The 25,275-nt window shown below is 46.8% G+C and overlaps 1 protein-coding gene across 1 annotated transcript in view; it reads right to left on the minus strand.

Annotated features, from left to right (window-relative positions):
- Window positions 1-6,203, minus strand: part of slc4a7 (solute carrier family 4 member 7) — a 62,425-nt gene extending 56,222 nt beyond the window's left edge. The window contains exon 1 of the mRNA XM_035379814.1: window positions 5,929-6,203. Coding sequence (XP_035235705.1) covers window positions 5,929-5,967 — 39 coding nt within the window. The 5' untranslated portion in view covers window positions 5,968-6,203. The remainder of the gene's footprint in view (window positions 1-5,928) is intronic.
- Window positions 6,204-25,275: the final 19,072 nt, after the last annotated feature.

A 25,275-nucleotide genomic window follows, 5' to 3' on the forward strand; every position in this document is an offset into this window, starting at 1 on the left:
GTCCATGCCAGCCAGTATCTACCAATCACGGAGAAGAAAACAAGTCACCTGACCCTGACTCTGCACTTACCCTATCCCACCCCCTTCTGTGTTTTCATAAGACACAGGCCATCAGGTGCTGTGGAGCACTGACCTTTAATTATGTCAGGCTTACCCAATGTCATAAAAGGAGAAGCTGAGTTTACAAAAACGTATGCATTGCAACTTAGTCCTTTAGGTGGTCCTGAAGTGATCTGGGTGGCCCTGCCACACTCAAGTTAAAGGGAAATGACAAGGACTTTGTCACAACAAAGCTGAACTTACTCAGCGGGTTTAAAACAAACATACACAAACAGCAGAGCCACTGGCTTTGATGGCCACGCATACCTGGCAGGCGAAAGAATCCACTGCTAACGTATTCCGTAGGCTGCTTAATTTGGTAGTGCAGACTGTCCGCTTCCAAAACAGGAGACAAATGAGATTTTAAAGAGGCAACCCCACCATCTAAAAAAGGGAGCCATTTAACATGAGACAAACGGATGCACTTCACCCACCAAAGGCAGCAAATAAGGCATACGCACATGAGCGAGTGTGTCTTTATGTGTGCATCTGGAGAGAGAGAGAGAGAGAGAGAGAGAGACAGAGAAAAAGATAAAGAGAGAGAGAGACAGAGAGACAGAGAGAGAGAGAGAGAGACAGAGAGACAGAGAAAGCGAGCGAGCAGTTCCATACAGTACAGCAGAGCTCGTCCGTGCTCTACCGGGACGGAGACATGGTTGCCACTAACGGCAGACGCCATGGAGACGAGGGCTCTCATTACAGCCACCAAGCCTGTCAATCATCACAAGCCCGGGGGCCCACCCAGAAAGCCCTGGAACCTGCCCGGCAGGATCACGTGTAAAACTGCTCCTGTGGAGAAGGCCAGCAGAGGGCAAAGGCAGAGCACCAGCCTGTCACTTAGAGTTAAGCCTCAGACAGTCTGCCGGCGATCCTGTATCACCCTCCTTCTGAACCGCATCCCCTCTGTGACGAAGAACCCAAACGTCCAAGTTCAGAACTTCCGCAAGGTGGCGGATATACTAGTGACTTCGCCTTGACCTTTCTCTATTCTTCTTTCTTATTAGACAGGCTAAGTATACAATGCAGAACAAACAATAACCCTCTTTTAGATCTGAACAAAATAACTGTTCGATAAAGCGCTAGGCCTTGCACGCACAAGGCAGAACTGCACAAGCGGACAGAGGTTTTGTCCTGAACAAGGGAACAGTGGTGTAGAGGAACAGAGCAATGGGAGGAACTGAAGCGGTGAATTCTGTGGGGACAATGACCAGGGTGAGGTCAAGCATCTAAATGCACATGGCTGATGAGGCTGCTGATGCAACAGCACCTTCCTACCATCTCACAAACCCTTTCCACGGGTGCAGCCGCACCCCAAATGTTACGGAACTTCACGGTTCAGGTTTTATGCCTGAATGTGAGCTGGGTTCAGGATTTCAGAAAAGCTGCACCAGCAAATTTTGCCCGGTCACGACCTACACCTAGTTGACCTTAACGTGAACAATTTTATGACAACGTTACGACATTAACAGATCAAACACACAAAACTCACTTGTTTCACCAAGATATACATGTTGATTCACCTTTTCATAATAGCAAGCTACTTGATGTTAGCTAGCTTCTCTGGCTAGTAAGCCAAAGTTAAAAAACTCGTAACTCGTGGGGACTTGTACAGCCTGTGTCTTCATTATGCTCTTGACCTACTTCCATAGTTCCTTTCTGGTATTCGACAGTCGCATGTTCAGATAATGAATGGACCCTCATGTGTGAATGCTATTAACCCAATGAAATAAAGAACAGCCGTTGGCTGCATGAGTAAAGTCACTGGCACTGCCGGGAAAGTAACCATGGCCGAGCTCAATGGCACATGTGTGAAAGCAGCTACTGTGACTGAGACAAGATGGCAATTTTCCCAGGCTGAAATGACACCTTCAAACAACATAAAAATAGAGACAAATTTACATTTCCTTTAGAGAGGATATTATTGACTGCACAAATTAGTTAATGTCGGCGTGGTGAGGTTTTGTATGTGTCTGTGTGTGTGTGTGTGTGTGTGAGTGTCTGTGTGGTCATGTGAGTATCTGTGTGAGACTGTGTGTTGTATGGGAGAGAGAGAGTGAGTGTGTGCGTGGGTGTGTGTGTGAATGTGGGTGCTTGTGTGCAAGAAAGAGTGTGTGTGTGTGTCAGAGTGTGAATGTGTGAAAAAGTGTGTGCCGTACCGAGCCTGTGTAAAGACAGTTACAAGGCTGACTGATAAACCAGTAGTGGAGGTCAGATAGCACTGGCTGCCCAGTATGCAGGAGTTTGCCTGATAGACACCGAGTGGCCAAAGTCTGCTGATAACTGATAACAGACAACACACCAACATCAACAAATTTCAGAGAACATAGATATGTTCATAATTATTAGTACTGTTACCTGTCAACCTTTTTTTTATAATTCTGATTGGCAGTGTTATTATTTAGTAGAAATCATTTTGGACCACATGGAAAACACATCATTAACAAAACAACAGAATTGACTACAGGGATACAGAGAGGGATGCCTACTTGGAAGACCATATGAAGACTGTTACTCAGATGTGTTAAATCTTCTTGACTTGCCAAATCAATCGATTCATTGTTTGAAAAAGAACCTAAAACGAATGACAAACAAAAGGCTTAACAGACAGAGAGGGAGAAAGGGAGAAATAAGCAGGCAAGATATTTCTGTCACTACAAGGCTTTCAGATCGGCCATCTGTTCCAATCTGTGTCTTGCCTCAGTAAGGAATACTGTCTCTCCACCTCTCTCTGTCTCTCTCTCTGCCTTTGTCTCTATCTTTGTCTGTCTCTCTCTCCTTCTCTGATTTTCATTGGAGCTAGACAGACAAACCTAGCCAAGTCACAATTGAGAGGACAGTGGGAAACTTCCATCATCTTGAGTGAACTGACTGGTCTAAAATAAGCTCGCTTTCTGCAGAGACCGCTAGACTACATGGTGCTTTCACTTCCTGGTCCTTTCAGGGAGGCAATGGGAAGGGAGCCTGCTGCTGATTGGTCAGTTTGAGACCCATACTTCCCACCCCTTATCATCTCTGCTGCAGTGGAAAAGGACAGAGGAAGGGCTACTTCTTTCTTTTCAAACTCCGGAACTGCAAGGCTTCCCACATGTATCAAAAAGGCCCCGTACACCATCGATGTTCAAGTCCTGAACATTCTCTAGCAGTGAACACTCAGGTGTGTTTGCACCACACTGATCCTCCAGAGGCAGCTGAAAGTCTCTGTATAAGCCTCCCATAGAAACGCACTGCAGTGGAGAGCTGTGCATGGGGCCATGGCTTCAAACAGATATCCCTCTCTTCCCTGATGCTGCCCTACAGGCTGGTAACTCACTCCACACCTTTACCCAAGGTGGACTCACAAGACCTCAGGACCTCCTGCTCCGGGGGACAGGAGGCTGGAAGTCGGCAGAGGAGTTGGTTGAGATACTGGCAGCTCGGTTGGTCAGAATGTCCGAGCAGTGTCTCAATCAATCAATAAAATTTTATTTGTATAGCTTATTTTACAGCAGTTGTCACAATACGCTTTACAGACAACCCTGGCCTAAACCCCCACAGGAGCAAGCCTAAGGCAACGGTGGCAAGGAAAAACTCCCTGTGGCAAGAAACCTCGGAAGGAACCAGGCACAAGGGGGAAACCCATCCTCCTCTGGTCGGCTCAGGGTGCCGACTGGTGACCAACATGTCTGTATGTGTGAAGGGCTGTCGTTCCCCTAGTGCTAGAGCTCACTGGGGAAGCTCTGGCTGGGGTCTACATGACAGTAATGGACACAGAATGCACTGGTTTCTGGGTGGGACTTTCTGTCCAGCCCAAGCAGGTATGGGTTTTAAGAGAACCCCCCTCCCCAGCCCGCACTGTTCCATAAGGCAGAGAGCAGTGTGAGGGTGCTGCATGCAGGTCCCTTTCAGACTCTGCCCAGATCTAAGTGGACAGAGCATTTTGAGGAGGACACAGAAACGACTCCTGCATGGAAGACAATCTATGAACCCCCACTGCCAAAAAGGTCAGGCCATCGGCAGGGGAGGGTCCTCCACAGAATTATTTCCACCACCAGATTTCAGCAGAGGAGAGGATCCCAGAATTGACTCAGTGTGTTTTCAGGGCAAGCGAATAGACAGCACAGCATATGCTTTTAGACTGTCAAATCCCTCTTGAAACAGTCAGTGTTGTTGTGAAAAGTCAATGTTTATCTATTGCCTAAAATACACATAAGCAGCACACGCTAAAGTGGAGCAAGCCAAAGTGGATTTTCAGCACAAGAATCATCGTACAGAAAACACTGGCCCAGCCAATGAAGACAAGTGGCTGCATTTCCTGATTAGGTCAAGGGTTAAACTGGAATTGACATATTATTTGTCAATTAATGATGTCAAAGAATTTATAGGTTATTGGATCAGTGTGTTTCTTGTTTTCCTAACTTGTGTTCTGTTTAGAAATTGTTCTTTTTGTTTGTTGGATGAGATTGCAGAAGTAAGCAATAGGAATTTTGTTTTGAACTGATGATGGGTTTTAAAAGACACTTTCTCTTTCTCTCTCTGTTCTGTTCATAGGGGACAGCATCTTTCCTTTAAATTAAACAAAAGAAGCTCCCCTCCTACATCTACAGCTCTCTAATATTCTACTAGATCAAAATGTGACTGAAGACCAGAAGACACACAGTGACCTTGTACATCCTGCTACCACCAATAAACAGACCCATGTCAACAATCATTAGATAAAAATGTGTCAACGGTTCATAATAACTGATAAATATGAATGTTCTAATCATGGTCTCTTCAGGTCTGGGGTGAATCTTTAAACGCAGAACCTTGGCCAAGATGTTCGACTGATTACCAGGAAAAATATTACAAGACAGGACAAAGTGGAGATTACCTTTGTCTGCTCAATCCCATCGTGCCCTGCTACCAGGCTATTGGTTATCTGAGAGGTGGGAGTGAAGTGCTCTCACACTCACAGCACGCATTTTAAAAATGGGATCTTTCATTGTGAAAAGCAGACAGGTCCACCCTGACCAGAGCCCCCCTCTCCGTGAGAATGAATGGGCCTTTCTCTGCTTCCACGGTGTCTCCGCTGTTTTGTTAGAGAAACATAAGACAGTACAAACAGTGTCCGCTGTAGGGCGGGGGGGGGGGGGGAAAGACACTCGAAAGTCTTTCGTTCTCTTATTTCTGAGGAAAAAGAACAAAAAACAGCTCTTTCGCAAGCACGAGCATGTGCTCTTCCACTGCACGCCACAAAGCAGCGTTCACACCACAGTAACAGTCCGGGAAGCGTAGAAAGACTTCCTTTTCCCCTATTCATGTGCTGATAAACGGGAGAACATACTGTGGGGCCCTTCCTGTATGACAATGTATACGTGCTCCATCGTTCGCCCACCATAACAATAACCTCTCAGCTACAGCAGTCAATAAACACACGAACGCACACACACATCTGCCACCCCCCACCCCCCCCGAAAAGAAACAGTCACACACTACCTCAGAGCACTCACACAGCATATCCCTCCTGCCCTCACACACGCACACTCACACACACACACACACGCACACACGTCTCAGGAGATACAGGAGGATGGAAGAAGGGTAGCTTTGTTTCCTTTCCATATCAACAAGCACCGTCCCACATTTTCCACTCCTCGCTCCCCCTCTCCCTTTGCACGGCAGATGTATTCGTGTCAGCCAGTGCTGAAGCCCTTTCCTTTTCAGGAGTCTGCTGATCCGAGCGTCTCAAACAGAACCGCTTCCCCCCCCCCCTCCTGTCCCTCCCGACCTCCTGTCCGCCCGCTTTTTCCCTGCTAGACGCCCCCACCCCCCCTCTCTACACGAGCCGGTGTCGATGGTAAACAGACCTACCGTCTGCAGCACACGCTCCACGCCTCCTCTCCTCTCCATGGCGACCACGGACGAGCCACGGCCAGGCTCTGTGCTCCTCGCAAGCTGGGCTCCCTTCCGCGTCCCCTCTGTGTGCGTGTGTGTGTGTGTGTGTGTGTGTGTGGCTGGGGGAGAGTGCCGCGCGTGTATATGTCGGTCAGAGCCTCTGAAGCGGTTGTGGAGCGGAGGGTAGGGCGCAGAGCGCGATGTATGTCCAGAGAGCAGCCAGCCCCGCGCTTTTATGCCTTTAGACCGCGGCGGAGCGAGAGGGAGGGAGGGTGAGAGAGAGAGAGAGAGCGCTCACTGCTTTAAAAGAAAAGGAAAAAAATCAAATCTTCTCCAGTAACCGTCTCCCACGACTGCAACCAATCCGCGGCGTGATGAATATTTAATCCAGCCAACCAACAACTTGCTCTCTCCCTCAGACACAAAAACATTCTCTCGCACAAATACACCTTCCTGTCTAACTGACCCACGCACACACTCACTCGATACCCCTCTCTCTCCAGTTTCCAAGGTTGAGGGAGGGGGTCTGTAGTGCAGGAGTAGGGGGGTTTAGTCACATGGGCTCTCTTTCTCTGGCTTCAGTTCTAGATCTAGGTCAGATTCATGTCTTTATGCGCTCACACAAAACACGGTGTTGTCTCTTATGCTAACCTTATGAGGACCTGTGTCCTTCCTGTGCTGTCTCTCATGCTAACCTGATGAGGACCTCTGCCCACACACACGCCCATGTGAGTGGACTCTCAGTAACTATGTGCATATGATGTGCATTCTGCTTAAAAGCAGAAAGGCCAGGAGTCAGATGGCCCATTAACAACCAGCTAAGTGTGTGTGAGAACGTGTGACATTCAGACTGCCACCACTTACACCTCTCTAAACTTATGTAACACCAGAAGACATGGATGTGAACGTTTTGTCGATTCGTCCACTGTCAGTCGCGAGCACGCGTGTCGAATGTTAAATCGCACTTCTCTTTTTTTAATTCAAACTGTTAAAAATAAAAGATCACCAACGTTACCTAATGCTACTGCTCTAAGTGGGTAATAGAGGGGGTGGGTGGGGCTTGTCATGCACATTCACGTTACTTGCCGTTATTTGAAAAAAGAGCTGGCGAAAGAGTGCCAAATGTGGAACGATTTTGAAAAGCTCCATGGAAATACAGTGCAAAATATGTGCTGCCAAATTTGCATACCACACGTCAACACTTATGATGTTAACCCACCTAAGGACCAAATATCCCAGGCCAAGGGATCACAGCAAGCAAGCACCCAACTTGGTAATGAGACCCTGTCAGAGTGACAGCTGTCCAGCTGAACCCAGAAGAGATTTCGTTTCTGAAACGGTAATGAAAGGCGCTCCCGTACGCCTGGCAAAGGGCCGTGGGTTTCGGGTCCTACGGGCGTTTGTTGAGCCCGAATGAACTCCGCTGCCATGTACCCTACTGCTGCGCGAGAAACAAGCACAGCTCCAATGTGGTGAAAGAGCCGCCTCGCTCTCCAAGCCAGACGACGCTGTGATACCCGCCTGTGCGTGGACAGCACTAACTATAAAGAGTCTTACGCTACTGCAACTGGCTACTTCACTGAAGACCGGGTCATGTGTTAACCTGTGCAGTGAGCGAAGCAGCATACAATCATTGTGGGAAAAAATATAGAATGCTTTTTTTTTTTTTTACTTTTTAATCGTTTTAATCTCATGACCCACACTGATTCAAGTAGTGGCCTTTTTATTTTCAGTATCCTATGTCAAACGGTAAAAAAAATACAACTAGTTGACAGGCAGAAATGTGTGTTTTTTTCCTAAAAGACCCCTCCTTAAACAGGTACACACACTGAAGAAAACTCTACATCTACATACAGCCTTTCCTCCTATTAGGGGGTTATTCCACTAGACAGCTACAATCACACATAGCCATACACGTCAACATACTAAATACTACACGCGTGCAGCTTTCACAACACAAACGCGCACACATGCGCAGCCACACACCCACAGAAAGCGCTCGCTCCTGTGGCAGAAACGCCATCACACACATACGGACCTGAGCCGATAGAGCAGAGCTCCTCAGTGAACGTACGCGCGCAGACACTTCGCCCTTTCCTAGAACTGTTTCCACTTAGATCACCATCAGACACGAGCCAGGGAACCCTAATCATAGCACAGGTGAGTCACACGCATGGCACTTCTTTATTAACGCACAATGAAGGGCTCTTACAGAGAGTGCTTCCCCAGCAGGCCCTCCTGCTCTCGGGCCTGAGTCACAGGTAACAGCAGCAGACTGTCGGGGGCTGCTTTATCCTGGCTGCCAGGGAAGATTCAGAGCTGAAAGCAGGCCTGTGGGGACAGCTGCTTTTTCCACACAGTCTCTGATCAATGCCAGTGAGAACCATGAACAGAGCTGAGTGGCAGCACAAAGCAATGAGAGAGAAAGAGACCGACCCAGGAGGAAACAAGCGTGCTACACACTGCATACTACACACACACACCCACACACATTGGATCACACACACACACACACACACACACACACACACACCCACACACATTGGATCACACACAGACACACACAGGCACACACACACACACACAGGCCCACACACACACGCACGCACACACACACATTGGGTCACACACAGACACACACAGGCACACACACGCACGCACACACAATGCCTGCTGTGGAGAGGGTGACACCTAATGGTGTGCCCACAGTCATGCTGCCGGCAGCCTGTTGCTGGACCCCTGACTGTACAGTCAGTTTAACTCAAAAGTAAATAGTTCACACGCTACACCTGTTTAAGGGTCTTTAACATCCCATCACCCGATCCACTGCACACAGGCACATGGCCTTGGGGGCAGTCAGTGCCGAGCAGAGGGATAAAGCAGACTTTGAGCCCGGCTAACTCCCTGCTCACCCCCCAACCACACACAGCATTCCATGAGCTCAACACTAACCCACAGCCACCTGCAGACCCACACTGCACTGTGAGAACGAGCGTGGAAAAGAACTCTGCACAGTGTGAGGACAAGCGAGGAAAAGAACACTCCAGTGTGGAAAGAACACTTCTTTACCTGCAGATTTAACAGAGTGCTGCATGGTTGCTGTGGAGGTCTCAGGTGAGTTCTGGGGAGGGTGGAGATGCTGTGGAGGTCTCAGGTGGGTTCTGGGGAGGGTGGGGATGCTCTGTAGACAGTGCTTTGCTGCCCATGCTAGCAGGCCTGTTTGTCTGATCTGGGCCCTTCCTGTCTGTCTCATCACTCTCTGTTCCACAGGAGAGGAGGCCAGCGCAGCCAGCGGCAGGACCCACACGGGGTGGAGACGCGCGTGCCGACCGGCGACCGCGGCACGCGGCTGGAGCTCCCGCACGCGTGAGGGCGCGCTCCAAACCCGGCCTCAGCGCGAGAGGAGAGGAGCGGAAAGGAGAAGAGAGACACAGAGGAGGCCAGTCCCATCGATGAGAATCAGAACTCTACTGATCATTCACAGCGACTCACTTGGCCTTTCTTTTACCACCAACACAAACAATCAATCCCCATTTCAACCATTTTGAATGTTCTCACAACAGCAAGGTCACATTTTCCCTTTTCTAAAAGACGTGACCCAGCCTAAGCTGACGGGATCCTGACTCCGGACCTGGGTAATCCTCCCTTCCCCACAGAAAAAAGCATAAAGGATTACACAGCCAGGTACAGACAAGGGAAGCGGGCCGCCGCCAAGGGAAACAAACAAATTCAGCTGGCACAGGTGTGCCCCCAGACCACAGCGCGGCTGTTGGTCTTACCCCGGCCAGCCAGGGACTATGGAGACGGAGTGGGCAAAAAAAAGCACTGAAAACTACGAGAGCGCCATTTGGTTCATTTCAAGTACAGGAAAAAGACGTCGGTTTCAGACGAAAGGGGAAGATATGGCACTTCCTGTGAGCCCAGGGCATTGGCTCATGCTTGAGGAGGAGTACGGGAGGTGGGTGGAGCATAGCGGCTTTAGGTTCCCTTTCGGCTGCCGTGTGAACCGAGAATCCCAGAGGGGCCCCCTGTTCCCAGAAGCGCTCAGCAACAGCTAATCTTCACTCCAGGGTTCAAAGGTCATTCCCCATTTCTGCCCAGCCGGCTTAAAACAGCACACAGCCAACAGCAGAACCCAGAGCACAGACGGGAGGAGTCAGGTGCAGACCGCACACACACACACCCACACACACGCACGCACGCGCACGCACGCATCCGCCCACACACACAAAAAAGCAGACATGACACACGTACACGTACCCACGCACGAGCCCACAGGGCGGCTCAGAAGCAGACGGCGATTTGAAGCTTCCCTTTACTGTGTCTGAGGAGGAACTGCTTGGTGCCCATCCCAGGGGCTCAACAGTGCCTCTCAGAGCCCTCAGTGTGTCTCTCACCCTGTCCATCCAATCAAACACTTTCCCAGAGTTTCATTAAAAAAACATCACTTCCTTTCTGCAGAAACTAGGCTACATTTATCCACGTAACCCAGTAAGTAAATATTCCAGAATATTTACCAGGCCTAGGACGCAGTTTTCAGACCTCTGGATGGCATGATATTAATGATGTTATCGCCTCATACCTGGCACACAAACCGTCTCACTTCCTGGAATTAAAGCACAACTACCGCCTCTCCACCAAATCAACAGATTTTCAAGGGCAAAAACAGCCTTCAAAGGAACCATGTGCAAAAGCCACCTTAGTTAGCCAAGAGGCAGATGGCACAATGGCCACTAACTCTCCCACTGGAATGTGTGAAGTCAGCAACGCAGCACAGGGATTACAATACTCCAGACGGATTAGAATAATCTATATATGGATAAGAATACTCCACACAGGGACTACAATTCTCCATACAGGGATTAGAATACTCCACGCAGTAATTAGACTACAACACACAGGGATTATAATACTCCAGACAAGGATTATTATAATCTATATACGGATAAGAATACTCCACACAGGGACTACAATTCTCTACAAAGGGATTAGAATACTCCACACAGGGATTAGAATAATTCATACAGGAATTAAAATAATCCACATATGGATCATAATATTCCACATAGGTATTAAAGTACTTCACACCAGGACTAGAGTACTCCACACAGGTATTTGAATACTCCACACCGGGACAACAATTCTCCACACAGAAATCACAATACTCCACACAGAGATTAGAAAACACCAGACAGAGATTAGAATACACCACACAGGGATCAGAATACACCACACAGGGATCAGAATACACCACACAGGGATCATTATACACCAGACAGAGATTAGAATACACCACACAGGGATCATAATACACCAGACAGAGATTAGAATACACCAGACAGGGATCAGAATACACCAGACAGAGATTAGAATACACCACACAAGGATCATAATACACCAGACAGAGATTAGAATACACCAGACAGAGATTAGAATACACCACACAGGGATCAGAATACACCAGACAGGGATTAGAATACACCAGACAGGGATTAGAATACACCAGACAGAGATTAGAATACACCAGACAGAGATTAGAATACACCAGACAGAGATTAGAATACACCAGACAGGGATTAGAATACACCAGACAGAGATTAGAATACACCAGAAAGAGATTAGAATACACCAGACAGAGATTAGAATACACCAGACAGAGATTAGAATACACCAGACAGAGATTAGAATACACCACACAGAGATTAGAATACACCACACAGGGTGCACATTGTTCCTTTCAGTGCACACCACAATCTGCCAGTAAAACACAATGTAAAATGCGGCATAACTGGGTCATTCAGCGTGTGCCTGCCTTCCTCCATCCCCTCCATTTCAGAGGGACTCCAGAGAGAATACATGCCCATGATAAGAACGGTCACATTTAAACCTGTGAATACAGCTAATGTAACATTTAAACTTGTGAATACAGCTAGTATAAATAGGTCTGGGCGTGTGGCGTTTAATCTGTGGCACCACAAACCAGCCCGGATGAGGAAGTGAGCTCGGGCGAAACCAGTCTGAAACAAATGAAGCAAACTGCTGACACGTCTCTGTCCCCTGGAGAATCCCACATCTCAGCGCGTTTCCCCGAGCGAGCGGTCTGACTGGTAAAACCGCCCACCTGACCAGCCGCTGCTCCATCGCCAGGGGCAGCGGGCTGTTCAAAGCCGCGAGCTGCAGAGTCATCCGTGCGTACGTGCTGCTGCGGCAACACACTGAAGCCATGCACACCAGGCTAGAGAAACTATAAGAACCCAAGTACAGCAATACCCACACAGTTAGAGGGAGACTAACTGAGCCCTAACACAGCAATATAACTACAGACAGAGAGACTAACTGAACCCAAACACAGCAATGTAAATACAGCCACAGAGACTAACTGAACCCAAACACAGCAATGTAAATACAGACAGAGAGACTAACTGAACTGAAACACAGCAATATAACTACAGACAGAGAGACTGACTGAACCCAAACACAGCAATGTAAATACAGCCACAGAGACTAACTGAACCCAAACACAGCAATGTAAATACAGACAGAGAGACTAACTGAACTGAAACACAGCAATGTAAATACAGCCACAGAGACTAACTGAACTGAAACACAGCAATGTAAATACAGCCACAGAGACTAACTGAACCCAAACACAGCAATGTAAATACAGACAGAGAGACTGACTGAACCCAAACACAGCAATGTAAATACAGCCAGAGAGACTAACTGAACCGAAACACAGCAATGTAAATACAGCCAGAGAGACTAACTGAACCCAAACACAGCAATGTAAATACAGCCAGAGAGACTAACTGAACCCAAACACAGCAATGTAAATACAGCCAGAGAGACTAACTGAACCGAAACACAGCAATGTAAATACAGCCAGAGAGACTAACTGAACCGAAACACAGCAATGTAAATACAGCCAGAGAGACTAACTGAACTGAAACACAGCAATGTAAATACAGCCACAGAGACTAACTGAACCCAAACACAGCAATGTAAATACAGACAGAGAGACTGACTGAACCCAAACACAGCAATGTAAATACAGCCACAGAGACTAACTGAACCGAAACAGTGATATAACTGCAGTCAGAGACTAACTGAACCAAAACTCAATTAACATCATTCAGACACAGTTAGCGCACCCTATTATGACGAGACTGATCGAGCCCCACTGAAAAATCAACTTGAGATTACGGATGCATCTTTTTACAATTTGTACCCAGCTAGGGTAGAGATCCATTCACTTGACACAGATACATGTGACAGTCGTGATGCTCATAAATGAACCATTGCAGATAAAGTTAAGTTAGAGACTCATAAGGCAGCAGACCTGTGCACCCCCACAAAGGAAACGACGGTAGTGTTCCTACAGTTTCACTATGTGAGTGTGGATTGTGCCATACGCACTGCGCCATAAGCCATATTCACTGGTTAACTAGTAACAAGCCTAGATACGAGTGGCCCTGTGATCACATCAGATATGATACAAGCACACGTGCAGACACATACACACATACATGTGCATACAAAAGTGCACACACACAAACACACATACACACACACGCATGCATGCACGCACACACTCAGACACACGTGCAAACACACACAGACAATTCCAAGCTGTGTCTGTGTGTGTGCGTGTGCGTGCATGTGCGTGTGTGCGTGTGTATGTGTATGTGTATGCACATGGGCTATAGATATTTTTTTTAATTTACATTCTCTGGATGAAAAAAAAAAACGTTTTATCATTCAGAGAACTGGATGGCCATATAGGCTACACTAAAATGAATGAACAGAAGGCTGATTGGTGCTGGCTTCTTCACACTCAACAGCTTCCCTGTGTTAAAGGTGTGTTTCACACACAGGTCCTCATGTTCCCTTTGGTGCAGTCTTAAGAACAGCAGGGTTAGCCTTGGGGCTCCATTCAGGCCATGGGGAGAGAGCGCTTTCTGCCCAGCCCAACGCAGGCCGCTTCCATGGAGACGCATCTCCATTACGTTCTGGCCAGCGCGGAGCCAGCGAGCTAGCACAGCCCAAACATTCCCCGGTCACACTCCCGAAAAGACATGTGAGGTCATGTGTAAATAAAAGGCTTGAAGGGGTGTGAGTGAGCAGTGGAGTGGGTGAGCCGGGGAAGGGGGCGCATCACAGGGGACGCTTCTGGGGTCTTCTGCGGGCGGTGAGGCCCGGCCACAGGCCCGCACAGATCCCGCGCAAGAGCACAGCTCTGCACTCCGCCTGTCTGTCTGTCCGCCCGCCCGCTAATGAACCCGCCACCCCCCCGAGCTCACGGGCGGCGGGGGGGAGGTGCACAGCGCTCAGGGTGAAGTAAGGACACACAAACACAGCCCGCTTATCCCCTTTGTGCCCTGGGAGCCAGTAATTGATCATGTGCAAATGGCAGGAGTGTGTGTGTGTGTGTGTGTGTGTGTGTGTCTACCACTGTGTATGTGTTAATGTGCGTGTCAGTGTGTAGGTGTCATTTTATCAGAAAGTCAATTTGAGTGAGGTGTGTGGTTGTTTGTGTGTGTGTCTGACTGACCACTGGAGGGGTGGAGGGATGGAGTGGGAGGGGCCTGGAGGGGTGGGGTGGGGGTGATGCTGTGGAACTCACTGAGCTCATAGCTGCACCCGCAGAGAGAGGCTTACTCCTGCCTTTGGAGGCCCCACAGCTCTGCTGATCTGCCAGACAAGACAATAACACACTTCCTGCCACATAATCTTCCCCTCTACCACCCCAGACTGGGGGGGGGGGGGGGGCGACGTGCGCCGCAGTAAAAGTGCACTCTCACGCATCGGGTGGACATGACGGGCATTTTTCTGGAAGCGCTGGGCGTACCTCTACAGAGACAGTCTGAATGACCCGCACACCGCACAGTCACTCAGCACCAGGGCTGAGTGACCGCACGCATTCCCAGGGTTTTAGAACTCAGGTGGTCTGTCTAAGTGCTTTTTCAAGCTGCTTACCCAATAAATCGCACACAACGAAAAACCAAACCTGTCAGACGATTAGAAATGAATTGGAATTCCGTGAATTTATCGGTACAATTTTGTCGTAAATTATACTGCATCTCAAGTTTTTAAAGTTTTGACTGCTTTCAAGTTTACGTGCAACTTAAGACACACTAAATTAACTACAGTTGAATCCGCTTAAAGGTACACTATGCAGGATTTTTACCTTGAAAGTATCATAAAATGGCCTTGCTCTGGCATATCTCTGTCTTTACGCACTTTCACTCAACTCGCACACCTGGACCTGTATTTGTTACTCTAAAATGTGTTCAGGATGTTTCTGGATGTGACGCTCTTTTGTTTGTGGGGAAAGGTGGGTTTGGCTACAGAGCCAGTGTGTTCTGGGATCAGATTTCAATGGCGTTTTTGTTGCTAGCTAGCTAGCCACTGTAATGATTGTTACACTGGGGATGGGGGGGGGGGGTAGTCAGCTATTACACAGTATATGGTTGACATACAGCTGAATTCAACCAAAAACAAATTTAGAAATAAAAATCATAGGGTGTATTCCTGCCTCTTGCCCAATGCACGCTGGGATAGGCTCCAGCACCCCCCGTGACCCTGCTCAGGATAAGCGGGTATAGATAATGGATGGATGGATGGATGGATAGTTAAGTTAAGTACCAGCCAGCAAAAAGTAAATTGGCTTGTAGTATTTTCTATTTTTATTGCTTTTACTCAGAGCTGACGGATGCAAAGATCAGCCGGCACTGGATCCAGCTGGAATGGATGACGAACATCTGAGGTGCTTGCGTATCAAATCGCCTCCTATGTCATTTGAATAAAAGAAAACAGGTTATTAAAAATTTGCAACAACTGACCTCACCCATCGTAACAAACGACCCCGCCGGCATGGTCCGTCGTTACAACTAAAGTGTTTTGCTTCAAGTCAAACTGTACCTTTCGCATTTCCCATCAAGTTTACAATCAATAGTTGAGAGAGACAGAAGATATTCAGTGTAAAATATTATCATTGTTATGCATGCAGTCTCTTAAAACACGTCACAACGGACCCCGCACTCCGCTTTACAGATCATTACGCGATGTAACTGGACATAATCCCATGAAAATATCTGAAATATGCACCAATGGTTTATGCAAATATGCAAGCTCAGTACAACGGAATGAATGGGAACTGGTTCAGGATTTGGCAGTTCTACACAAATACTCAAATTATGCGATAATCCATTATGCAATTAAGTGGATTCCACTGTATTAACCTGCACTGTTTTGCCTATCTGTGGAAGTCAGAAATAAAATTCTGAAAACCCTTTAATGTTGTGTAGGGTACAAATAACACCAGTTAAAAAAGGATGCTGCAAGCATTCTTTGAGTGAAGATATGAACAGTTCTTAAATACAGTAAGCTGGCATTTGTGTGGATTCATTAAGTTAAAAGGTTAATTAATATTGTACCATAAGTTCTGAGTGAAAAAAATGAAATGCATTTCAAGACAATTCCAAATACCACTACTCCAGTAGGATTACCCCCTTACAACATGTAAATCCTCAGTATAGGCCATATATTTCCACAAATTTTAGCACGTATAATGTAACCCTTCAATAAATCTTAATTGTTCCAATTTTGTCACATGCTTAATTTTTAATAAGCTACTGAAATGCATTGTGGTGGTCTCCTGAAAACCAGAATTTTACATTCTAAATTTAGCTAAATATAGGGTGATGACACGTCGAGTTGACGATGACAGAAAAGACCGCAGTCGCTGTCAAACAATGTCACCCACAAGCCCTATTTTGAGCCAGCAAAAACACTGAGTTCAACCCCTCAGCACCAGGACTAAGTAGCCCTACAGACACTTCCACCCCTCAGCACCAGGGCTGAGTAGCCCTACAGACACTTCCACCCCTCAGCACCAGGGCTGAGTAGCCCTACAGACACTTCCACCCCTCAGCACCAGGGTTGAGTAGCCCTACAGACACTTCCACCCCTCAGCACCAGGGCTGAGTAGCCCTACAGACACTTCCACCCCTCAGCACCAGGGCTGAGTAGCCCTACAGACACTTCCACCCCTCAGCACCTGGGTTGAGTAGCCCTACAGACACTTCCACCCCTCAGCACCAGGGCTGAGTAGCCCTACAGACACTTCCACCCCTCAGCACCAGGGCTGAGTAGCCCTACAGACACTTCCACCCCTCAGCACCAGGGTTGAGTAGCCCTACAGACACTTCCACCCCTCAGCACCAGGGCTGAGTAGCCCTACAGACACTTCCACCCCTCAGCACCAGGGCTGAGTAGCCCTACAGACACTTCCACCCCTCAGCACCTGGGTTGAGTAGCCCTACAGACACTTCCACCCCTCAGCACCAGGGTTGAGTAGCCCTACAGACACTTCCACCCCTCAGCACCAGGGTTGAGTAGCCCTACAGACACTTCCACCCCTCAGCACCAGGGTTGAGTAGCCCTACAGACACTTCCACCCCTCAGCACCAGGGTTGAGTAGCCCTACAGACACTTCCACCCCTCAGCACCAGGGTTGAGTAGCCCTACAGACACTTCCACCCCTCAGCACCAGGGTTGAGTAGCCCTACAGAGATTATAGCTCCCTAGGGTCATGGATGAGTCGCCCTGTAGGTATTGTGGCCCTCCTGTTACAGGAGTGAGTTACCCAAACACCCAGCCAGCAAATGAATCACAACCTTTCTGTGAGATTGTGTAGGGATGAAGCCATATCTCAGCATGACCTCAGGTAATCCCTGCGGTCATATTACACAACTATAATACTGAATTAGATAAATCCCTAAGCCTTATTTAGGAGTTGTGTCATTTGTTTTGTGAAATGCACCCTCAGCACACACCGATATAGCACACACACACAGAAAAACATGCATGGACACACACATACAAGGACACACAAAATACATATACAACACACCCAGTAGTGAGAAGTAATGAAGTGAAAGGCCAAGCTCAGCTGATTTCAGACATTAGCCTGCTCCACTAATGTTATAATAACACTGAGGAAGCAGGTTAAGTTAAACACACAATAAAACCCAGTCACCCTAAAACACCGCTGTGACACAGAGCTACCCCAGAAAAACCTGCACCCTAACACTGTAGGCCATTGCATTCTGTTTTAGAGAAGGAGCAGAGGAAGGGAAGAGCAGGACAGGGAGTGTGCGAGGAAGAGGAGCAGAGGGAGAAAGGGGAGAGCAGGAGTGGGAGTGTGGGAGGAAGAGGAATAGAGAGAGAAAGGGGGAGAGCAGGAGTGAGGGAGGAAGGAAGAAAAGCGAGGAAGGGGAGGGGAAAAATGAGTTTGAGAAGTGAAGATGAACAGTTTGCTCAACAATTTGCTCTCAGCTCAGGCGTCTCCTCCACCTGGCCAATGACACCCGGAGACCCAGTCCTCCATGCTGTAGCAACCAGATCCACCATCCCCCTCCAAAAGTGTGTCTGTTTGTGTTTGTTTCTGTTTGCAATTGTCTGTGAGTCACAACAGTACTGGGTTCCAGTCCAGGGCAGATGAAGAAAGAAAGACTTCCTCTTGTGACTAAGCTGTCCAAAATGCTGCACAGCGCTTACACGCACGCACACACGCGCACACACACACACACAGCACGCGTTGGGGGGGAGGGGGCATCAGGCACTCTTCAAAGCGTTGGGCCGGCAATGGCGTCCTTGGAGAAAGCAAAGAATTCCAGCCATGCCTGGAGCAGCTAGCAGCAGAGCCGGGGGAATTACTGAAGAGCTCATTACTGGAACAGGTAGATCCAGCTCTCACACCGCGCTCGCCTCACTGAGCGTCTGGCTAACAGCAGCACTGGTGCTGCACTGGGCGTTAACACTGGAAACGCCACACAGCAGCTCACACAGGCCCATATAAACGCCTGTATGGACACAACACTGTGGGGACCGTGTGTGAGCTCACACAGCAACATAGGCTAAATGCCAAAATAATAAACGCTTAAATAAATGCTAATACATTATTAGCAAATTCATGTCATGCTCCAAGGAGCCATATTGCTCATCAGTTTTTAGTGCCCTAAAATGTCGTCTCATATTTACTGTCCCCGATTGGCTGACCAGCTTTGACATGAAATCACTGGAACAAAATGCACTGCCGGCTTCTTAATCAGGAGTCTGGTACTGAGGCGGTCACTGTGTCAACGTCCTCAGCTACGCATGCAAGAGAGAAATGCCAGCCACTGTGGCTCAAACTAGGAGATGAAACAAAATGAGAAATTAAAAGCGTGCAATGTGACAGGCACATCACCTAATAAAAGGAGTGATTTAGGACAGCAGGACCAATAGTTTCATTCTTCATATTTTAAATATCCATCATGAAGCGCCTGGTTCTACAAACACTGTAGATTTATTTTACACCTTTAATATAGGCTATTTTAAATAATACTGTTTAATAAGGCCTGAGTGCAAAGAGTCCAGCGGTAGTGACTGATCTCATTTGGTCATAGGTGAGCAACGGTAAGCCCTGCAAAATGGAAACCGCCCAACATGACGTGCATTCAGCACGGCCCCTCAGAAACGTGTCAGCAGTCAGTGTCATCGTTTGCCTTCAGGGTTCACTTTACATCTCTACAAAAAACGGGAACACCTGCCAAAGGCAGTTCCTGTGAGGATTCTCACAAAATCCTGTCTGAGAGCGATACGCACAGAATGAAACATTTGAAATTCGTGCTTAGATGTGTGCGTGTGTGTGTACGCGCGCACGCATGTGCCTGTACAAACCAAGCATTGTCCAGCAGCCGTGGGACGCCATTACAACACCAGTTCATGAAAGAAGTGCAGCCTTCTGTGGCCTTTCCCACACTGTGATATTACAGGCAGGGCGAGGAGCCCTTCCACAGAATCAGCCCTCTTGACTGAAGAACAGAAATAAAAGTACAGGCACGTGCGCACACAAAGGCACCAGGTGGCTAATGCGTGTGTCATCAGCGGGCAATGAGCGACTCCGATACAAAGTGAAGGCCCACATCACTATATGCTTAAATTGGCACCCGGCTTCCTCCTGCCCATCTGGTGAATGTCTGAAGGTTGCTACGGTGACCGAAGGGGGAGGAGCCTGAGCCCACAGGAGCGACGCCACGTGCATTTTGCACAGAGCAAGCGGGTCTCAGCAGACAACAACTCGCGCACTTGCCCTCCTCTGAAGCCCGCTCAGGAGGTTTGGTTCCCGGTTGCGCGCGCGGTCTTGTGCTGCCGTCTCCCCTCTCTCTCTTTCTTCTGCTCTTCCTCTGCTCACTACCTCAAGTCCTTTCAGGTCTTGTATGGGTACACACATAAACCCCTCTAAAAAATTGTGTTGGATCACAATCCTCTCTCTCTCTCTGACGCACACACACACTAGGAATACATCCTGCTCATATTTAATACATTACTGAAAAAGGATTAGCGCATTTCATTTTTGTAAGGAGAACTGAACAAGGAGAGTACAGCTGGGATTAGAGCCTGGACAAAATGCAAAACGACTTGAACTTGAGAAATCAGGGGGATTTGAGCAGAGGAGCTCACCATGCTTCCAAACACCCAAGAGACGCCAGCGTGAGGACGCATATTAACACTGTTCATGTTAAGCGCTCATTGTTCCTCCATCAGAAGGGTTCTGAGATTTGAGCCCGCATGGCGAACACGCCAACATCGCTCAGGCTGCACCTGAAATCATGCAGCTGGACAAACGCTCCCCAGGGCAGAAGGAGGCTGAGACAGACAGAGAAAGAGAGTGTCCCACATGTTAACGCTGCCCACCCTGACAGAGATTCACTGGACGCTTATCTAAGCATCTCAACTTTCCCCCAGGCCTGCTGACTGCTTATCGCCCCAGAGGAATCAGAATCCCCAGAGGTGACACGATGGTTTTGCCTGTAAACACACACACACACACACGCGGGCACTGATACGCAACATTACCGAAAGTGAAGGCAACAAATGTAGCAAATTCCTTGTCCCTGTGGTACGTCACTACCCGCAGCTATGGTTTACCTGTAAACACAGACTTTTACAGAACCAGACCGACAACAGAGGGAAAAGGAAGCAATGCAACAATGCAGAAAAAGAGACCTTGGTAACAAATAAATGTATCAGATAAACAGCCCTGATTTCTTCACCTTGAACTCGGGCCTCTCGGAAGAGTGATTTGCAATTATTCTCTTTGTGAAGCACTGCAAACACTCGTGTACACACACACACACACACACACGCACATGCGTACACACACGTGTACCGAAACACACACACGCGCATACACTGCCTGATGACTTCAACGCAACTGTGGCAGAAGCCCTTTCAGTAGACTTCCAGACCAACCATCAGACCTGCCTCAAAACTGTGAGCTGAGCCATAACAATAGTAGAAATAGTATAAATGCCTCAGATATAGAGATCTACAGATAGGGCAGGACAGTAGAGATCTATAGATAGGGCAGGACCGTAGAGATCTACAGATAGGGCAGGACAGTAGAAATTCCTCAGATCTACAGCCCAGATGCATGAATGGAAATAGAGCTTCCTCACTAAGCACAGATGTGCCGCAGTGAGGGCTATCCGCTCTGCTTACTGGCTAATGCTGCAGGTGCCAGGGGGACAGATGAACACACACACACACACACACACCACCAGGACTGTACCATAATCTCTTCTACCACAAATTCTTTGCACCACAAATCCTCCTGCCCCTCCTCCACCCCAAGAGTGCCACATGATTTTAATTTGCCTACCTACTGATCAACACCCCTCCCTGTCCCCAACGTCCTGTTCTACCCACCTGTTTTCCAGCTTTGTACAGCCATCCACAGCTCAATAAAAAGCTAAATAAACCAACAGAGCCCCATAAGCATGGTCTCACAGGGATATAATATAGCAAGCTAATAATTAATAATGTCTAATCTTTTTAATCAGGCTTATAAGCTGTTGCCAGTACCTCAACACCAAGCAAGAGAACATACCAGATACACACATCACGCATTTACAAAATTACTCCAAGTGTTTAAATATGAACCAACAAGTCAGAGGCATACCTCGTAGCCTTATTTTTTATTTTGGTCAGCAAGAATCATTACGTTTACATGCTAGAGAAAGAAGAGTACAGAAAATGAAATCTGGAAACAATTTTCTGGGGGAAAGTAAATAACTGAGCACATACCTTGTCAAAAGCTCTAGCCGCATGCGTAGCCGTATTGTTGCTGCTTAAGCATCTGAGAGTTCTCAACTTCATGAATACCACATCTGTTTGTAATACACTCAAATGCCCGCACTTCAAACAAAACTGCTGTCACATAGAAAGAGTGCCACCACCAAGGATTAAGTGTAGTTCCACTGTCTGATATAGCCTGCAATAGATTATCATCGCTAAAAGACACTATGCATTAGATTGGCATTGCTAATCTAATGTACAGCATCTTTATGGATCACCTGATCCAGACAGTGGGCAGGGGTCTTATACAGAGGGAGGGAGTGATTCATATTACACATCCTTACAGGGGAGGTTTTGGCATGGGTGAGGTCAGCCAGAAGGTTTTGTTCAAGGGTACAGCATCTGTATCCCATTGCCCGGGTTTGAAACCCAGAACCCTCTGGCAGTCAGGACTCTAATGTTCATAACCACTGTACTGCACTGCTCCTTAATATTACTGCCTGATCCCATTACGCCGGTCCCTCTAGGAAAGGCTGGAACATTAGTCCAGGACACTTCATTTCTGCTTCCTGTGCCAGCTTGGCTAAGGTTTGATACTGACCCCATACATGCCATAAGACTGTAATAAAATTGTAATAAAACACAAAACGTACCAGCACTAATCAGAGGGGTCAATTCCTGTAATTTAACTACAATTCAATTTGCTACTCATTTAAATTCTATGAATTCATCTTCCAAAATAATTTTCAACATTCTCCTTTTTCAATTTGATTGATCTCAGTTCCAAATTTAAATTAATTAAATTCCCACATACTTTCCTTCACTTCAATTAATGTCAAATATTTTTTTTAATTTTTATTTTTTTTATATAGATTGGCTGTCTCTTAAGAATGACTTGGCCATTTTGAGACAGACATAGCTGATCACTTTAAAACCACTGAGACTACATGCTGCCTCATCTATGACAGACCCACAACACTGTCCCCATGGGCTCCTCTCAACACCCAGCTGGTGCTGAACCTTTTCTCTGAAAGACTGATCTAAATTTACAGACGGGATTCTTACAAATTATTAACAAAGAGGCTGAATTAACCTGAAAGGGAAGACAACACGCAATTCAAATACAAGAGATGGACCTAAAAGGTTTTTTTATTTTATCACTGACAAGACTTTCATAACCTTAACCATGCAAGGCCCTGTGCTGCAATGCTGAGCTGTTGAGAACAGCACATAACCTGTGTTAAGTGGACTCATACACCACATTGATGGATTTCAAAGTCAAAGTCAAGTCACTTAGACTACAGACCCTAATCAACAAGCTTAAATCTTCAGAAACTTTCCAGAATAGTGCAATAACTCAAGAGATTCTTTTGTGCGTGAAGGCCTGGAGATAGTGTGTATTAGCTGCCTTTAATATCCTACAGAACACCTGCTAGCCTACCTCAGAGGCTGGTGTTCTTCAAAGTCTAAAGGGAGGCCTTCAGTTTTAATGTGCAAAGCCTTGGAAATCACCTATTGCAATTAGGAGCAGCTTATGTACTTTTGCCAGAGTCTATACTCACAAATTAACATCGAATGGGTGTCAAAATGAAAACCAACCAGATCCAGTTTTCGCAGGTTTGTGGTTTTGCTTGCTCTACATTGAACCCGTACAGAATCCCAAGGGGCATCATTTCTGCTCTCGTTGCCATTTAAGTTAATCCACACGTGTAAACCTTTGAAAAACTAAAACTATACAGCTTACTGAACAGAAATGTGAACTAGCATGCATCCAGTTACTACCCTTACAACAACACACGTTGAATTAAGTACTCCAAAATGTAAGGCACATAATTTATATGTATTACAACACACAATATACAAAATTGCAATACATTTGTATATTAATGACACTTTTTCGCAAATTTTCCATCTTAACCATATTAAATAAAATTTTAGCCACACGTTACCAAAACAAAGAACTACAAAAAATATGAGTCATCTAATCCATCATAAGAACAGCTGTAAATGTACAACTGTACATCATTCAAACTTTGTTTGAATTTTAAAAATACAATAAAAGCTTTAGTTTTTAACATTTTATATTCACAGGCATGTGACTGAGATAGATCCACCATCCGGCGATAACGTTACACCGAGAAACCTCGTGCCGGGGCTTGACAAGACAGTCAACATTCTGTTATCCTTCATTAATACAACCATATAAAGAAATAAATACATTAATTTATACTTTAAACGTGAACTGAGAAAACTTCGGTTTTTTTCCGTGGTGGTTGGCAACCATATAATATAGTCCAGTCCAACACATTATTTTAATCGGCCACCAAACTTCCCTTAGACAAAGCACAATGCCGTTAGCTGGCTATCACTTGAACCTTTTTGAAACTAGCAAATAGTTAGCTATCTACTAGTAGATTAAAAAAGTGAATTTCTGGTAACAACATAATAATGAAGCCAACACGAAGACAAAAATACTCAATACGTGCAACAGTTCGAACTGACTTAGCTATCTATCTAGCTACCGAGCTAACGTTAGCTAGCTCGGGAAGGCGCACGAGGGGGACTCTAACAGCATGCCTGTCCCAGACTTATTGCTGAGCAACAAGGACAATTTCAACATCAATGATAACAGCTCCGCGTACCACACAGTTAAGAGGGACATATGATACCTCCTGGCACACACATGGTCCTCACAACCACAACAAAAGAAAACGTGTTGTAGAAATTACTTTACTTCCTAGTGGTGCTCTCCGGCTTTGTTTAGTATTGTAATAACAGTAATTTGCTCCAATGCAGCTAGCCAGCTATTACTGAACCTAAATGCAAATAATACATAGTCAGACATAAAAATAAACTGAACCGCCACCTCCCGTTGCTTCTCTTTTTCTTCCTTTCTCTGAAAAAAGACGACTAAAGGCACATAGCTAGCTAACGTTTGCTGGCTAGCTAACTGTTATCGGCAACTATTTCGAACTGTAAAAACACCAAGGAATAACGCTACTAAAATAGTTAACTAGCAAGCTACATATCAGCCCTCTGAACTTACTGTTGTCAAGAGGGGTCTCATCTGTTCGCTTCCATCTTCCTCCATTTCCCCAGTTTTTCCGTTCTTCTGTCCCTCTCACCGATTCAATTTGAATATGATATTACGGAATTGCCTTTTACGAGTCACCAGCACTGACACGACAGACAGGCATT

The sequence above is a fragment of the Anguilla anguilla genome, chromosome 1 (genome assembly GCF_013347855.1).
Source record: "Anguilla anguilla isolate fAngAng1 chromosome 1, fAngAng1.pri, whole genome shotgun sequence".
Classification (NCBI taxonomy): Eukaryota; Metazoa; Chordata; class Actinopteri; order Anguilliformes; family Anguillidae; genus Anguilla; species Anguilla anguilla.